This window comes from Penaeus chinensis, chromosome 13 (assembly GCF_019202785.1).
Source record: "Penaeus chinensis breed Huanghai No. 1 chromosome 13, ASM1920278v2, whole genome shotgun sequence".
Classification (NCBI taxonomy): Eukaryota; Metazoa; Arthropoda; class Malacostraca; order Decapoda; family Penaeidae; genus Penaeus; species Penaeus chinensis.
This window is the reverse complement of record NC_061831.1, coordinates 20663536-20666035: the sequence shown is the minus strand read 5'-3', so window position 1 is coordinate 20666035 and position 2500 is coordinate 20663536. Positions and strand designations below refer to the sequence as shown.

At 38.5% G+C, this 2500-nt stretch overlaps 1 protein-coding gene across 3 annotated transcripts in view; it reads right to left on the bottom strand.

Moving 5' to 3' along the window:
• Window positions 1–2500, bottom strand: part of LOC125031755 (arf-GAP with coiled-coil, ANK repeat and PH domain-containing protein 2-like) — a 28992-nt gene that overhangs the window by 1948 nt on the left and 24544 nt on the right. For all 3 annotated transcript variants that reach the window (XM_047622691.1, XM_047622690.1, XM_047622692.1), the window contains 6 exons: window positions 2061–2294; window positions 1715–1821; window positions 1380–1575; window positions 801–912; window positions 550–710; window positions 270–424 (listed from right to left, as the gene is read on the bottom strand). In XM_047622691.1, the coding sequence (XP_047478647.1) occupies window positions 270–424; window positions 550–710; window positions 801–912; window positions 1380–1575; window positions 1715–1821; window positions 2061–2294 (965 nt within the window). The remainder of the gene's footprint in view (window positions 1–269; window positions 425–549; window positions 711–800; window positions 913–1379; window positions 1576–1714; window positions 1822–2060; window positions 2295–2500) is intronic.

The window sequence follows — 2500 nt, the reverse complement described above, 5'->3', positions numbered from 1 at the left end:
CTATGGGCAATAGGTATTAACCTGTTTCTGCCGGGCCATGCCTTGCGGCATCAGACAAACTATTATAAAGGAAAATATTAAAGTATATAAGATAACATTCTAAATAGGAAAAAAAGTGAAGATAAAGTAAATAGACAATGAAAGATGAGAATAACAATCAATGATGTGACTAAGGTATATCAAATAAATGTGATTTTCTCTACCCTGAATCCTCTTCCAATTTCACCCACCCACACACACAAAATGATAGGAAAGGAAAGTAAAAGTACCATGGCCATCTGCATCTTCTCCATCTGTTGAGTTGTCATCACTTAAGAGGGAGAGATCCTGTAATTCCACTGAGTCTCGATGGATGCAAGATATGTCTACATCAAGAAGCAAGACTTCCCCTGGAGAAGGTGTCTCGCCTGCTGGGGTTGTGGGCCTGTGGGAGTCAGCAATTATCTCACTTAGTGTTCCAATGTAATGACAAAAGTCGCTTGTACAATGACTATATGATAAAACAAATCTCTACCAGATTCATGCAGAGGAAATAACCTGGGAACGTACAAAGACTTAGACTGAGTAATGGTTTGAGATTCTTCTTGGGTAGACGTTTGATCTTGTTGACTAGAAGCGCTGGACCCCTTGCTTGGGGTTGAACTTCCGATACTCCTTCTCTTGTTGCGACGCCTCTTTCTTGGAATGCTCCATGATTTCTTACTAGGCAACTGTGGAGAAAGCAGAACGTGAGATTTCAATGACTGCATAAAATAGGCTATACTAGTGCAAAATCATTATAAAACAAGTTACAGACATACCTGAGACTTTGGAGCTGGAAGTGAGTATGTGGAGGCAGAGGAAGCCAAAGGAAGTGGTTTTACAAACTTCCGTTCAACATACTTTGCTTTCACCCATTCTTCACGCACTGACCTTTGGGGCAAAAGATTACATGTCTCAAACTAGTTCTATTCTTAGTTGTAAAAATACAAGAAATCACCTTTCACCGAGATTTTCTTAATGCTAGATTTACCAGTTTCCTTTATTAATTGTAGGTATAAAATTTATTGAAATAAGCCAATACAAAAGGACATGATAGGTTACACGGATATGTACAAACTATGAGATAAAGTAAATAGACAAAATAAGGTGCTATGACTAGAATTGTAGTGAAACTGAGGTAAAATCAGATATATCACAAAAAGCTGGCCACCTAAGCACAATATAGTAATTTTGACATGTGATTTTTTTAAGAACCTAATCTTATTGTCAGCTGGGGAAAATCGATACTTATAGTTTTGCTTTTTGATCCCCAGAGTAAATATTTTCTGCATGAATGGCAAGAAAAAAAAAGAAAAAGAAAAAGAAAAAAAAAAAAAAAACAGCAGCAGCAAACTTACCTTATACTATCCGGCTTCGCAGCAAATGGTGGACCAGTTTCTCCTCCTGGCGCATATGTGGCTAGGTATATTTGATTGATGACTGAATTACCTAGTTCTATCATCACTTTTATCACTTCAGGCTCCCAAGCATCTAACGTGAGTGACCGCACTTTTGAGTAATGTACCCCAAGGCTGCGGTGAATCCCTGAACACTCTGCAAAGGAAGAAATACATTAGAGGTGATTTAACTAGATTTGATTTCTCGATTTTAAAAATTTTCTGTAAAATATATCTCTATTATAATCATGGTTATAGAAAGGCCCACTGAACATCACCAACTATAAATAACTTACCAATACACAGAGTTATTCCTAGGTTGATTGATGCCCATTTCGGGTTAGAAGCCCCGCAGTCACAACAAAGGTCATTTCCAGGAATCCTCATTATTTCCTGCCATAACCTTGAGGAGCAAAACAGATAGCTTATATATACAATATAAACATGAGTCAAGATAATGTAAGTGGGAATAAAGAGAAAGAAAGAAAGAAAGAAAGAAAGAAAGAAAGAAAGAAAGAAAGAAAGAAAGAAAGAAAGAAAGAAAGAAAAAAAAAAAAAAAAAAAAAAAGGCTTTTTGAAAAACTTAGACTAACAACAGTAATCCAATTTCACAGCTGATGTTACAAAAACACTGCCTCTCACATAGCCTTGTTTGCCGTGGGTGCCTGGGGCGTAGTCGCGGGTGATGAGGAAGCTGGAGAGTCTCCTGGTGTGTTGGTGCCTTGGGATCCCTTTTGGGGGTATGGAGAGGAATCTGGAGTGGAGTTGGTAATTCTGTCATGCTGACCCAGCTGGAGGGCCTGGCCAATGCCCCTTTGAAGTGCACTGATCCAGGAGTCATAGCTCTCTTCACTCTCAGCTTGCAACATGTGACATCTAAGAGGGTGGTGTGGGTGTGGTTAAAAGAAGGGACTCATTAATCAAAAGGTCATTGGTTTGGGTCGAGCCAAATCAAATTTCAGCAGTAAATATTTTAGGCTGTAGTGCAGGAGACACTAAAACATAGTTGTAGAGCCAAAGATGAACAAGGCAAGACTGAATAAACAAACAAATATAAAGGTTATGAAGCAAGATGCAAACTG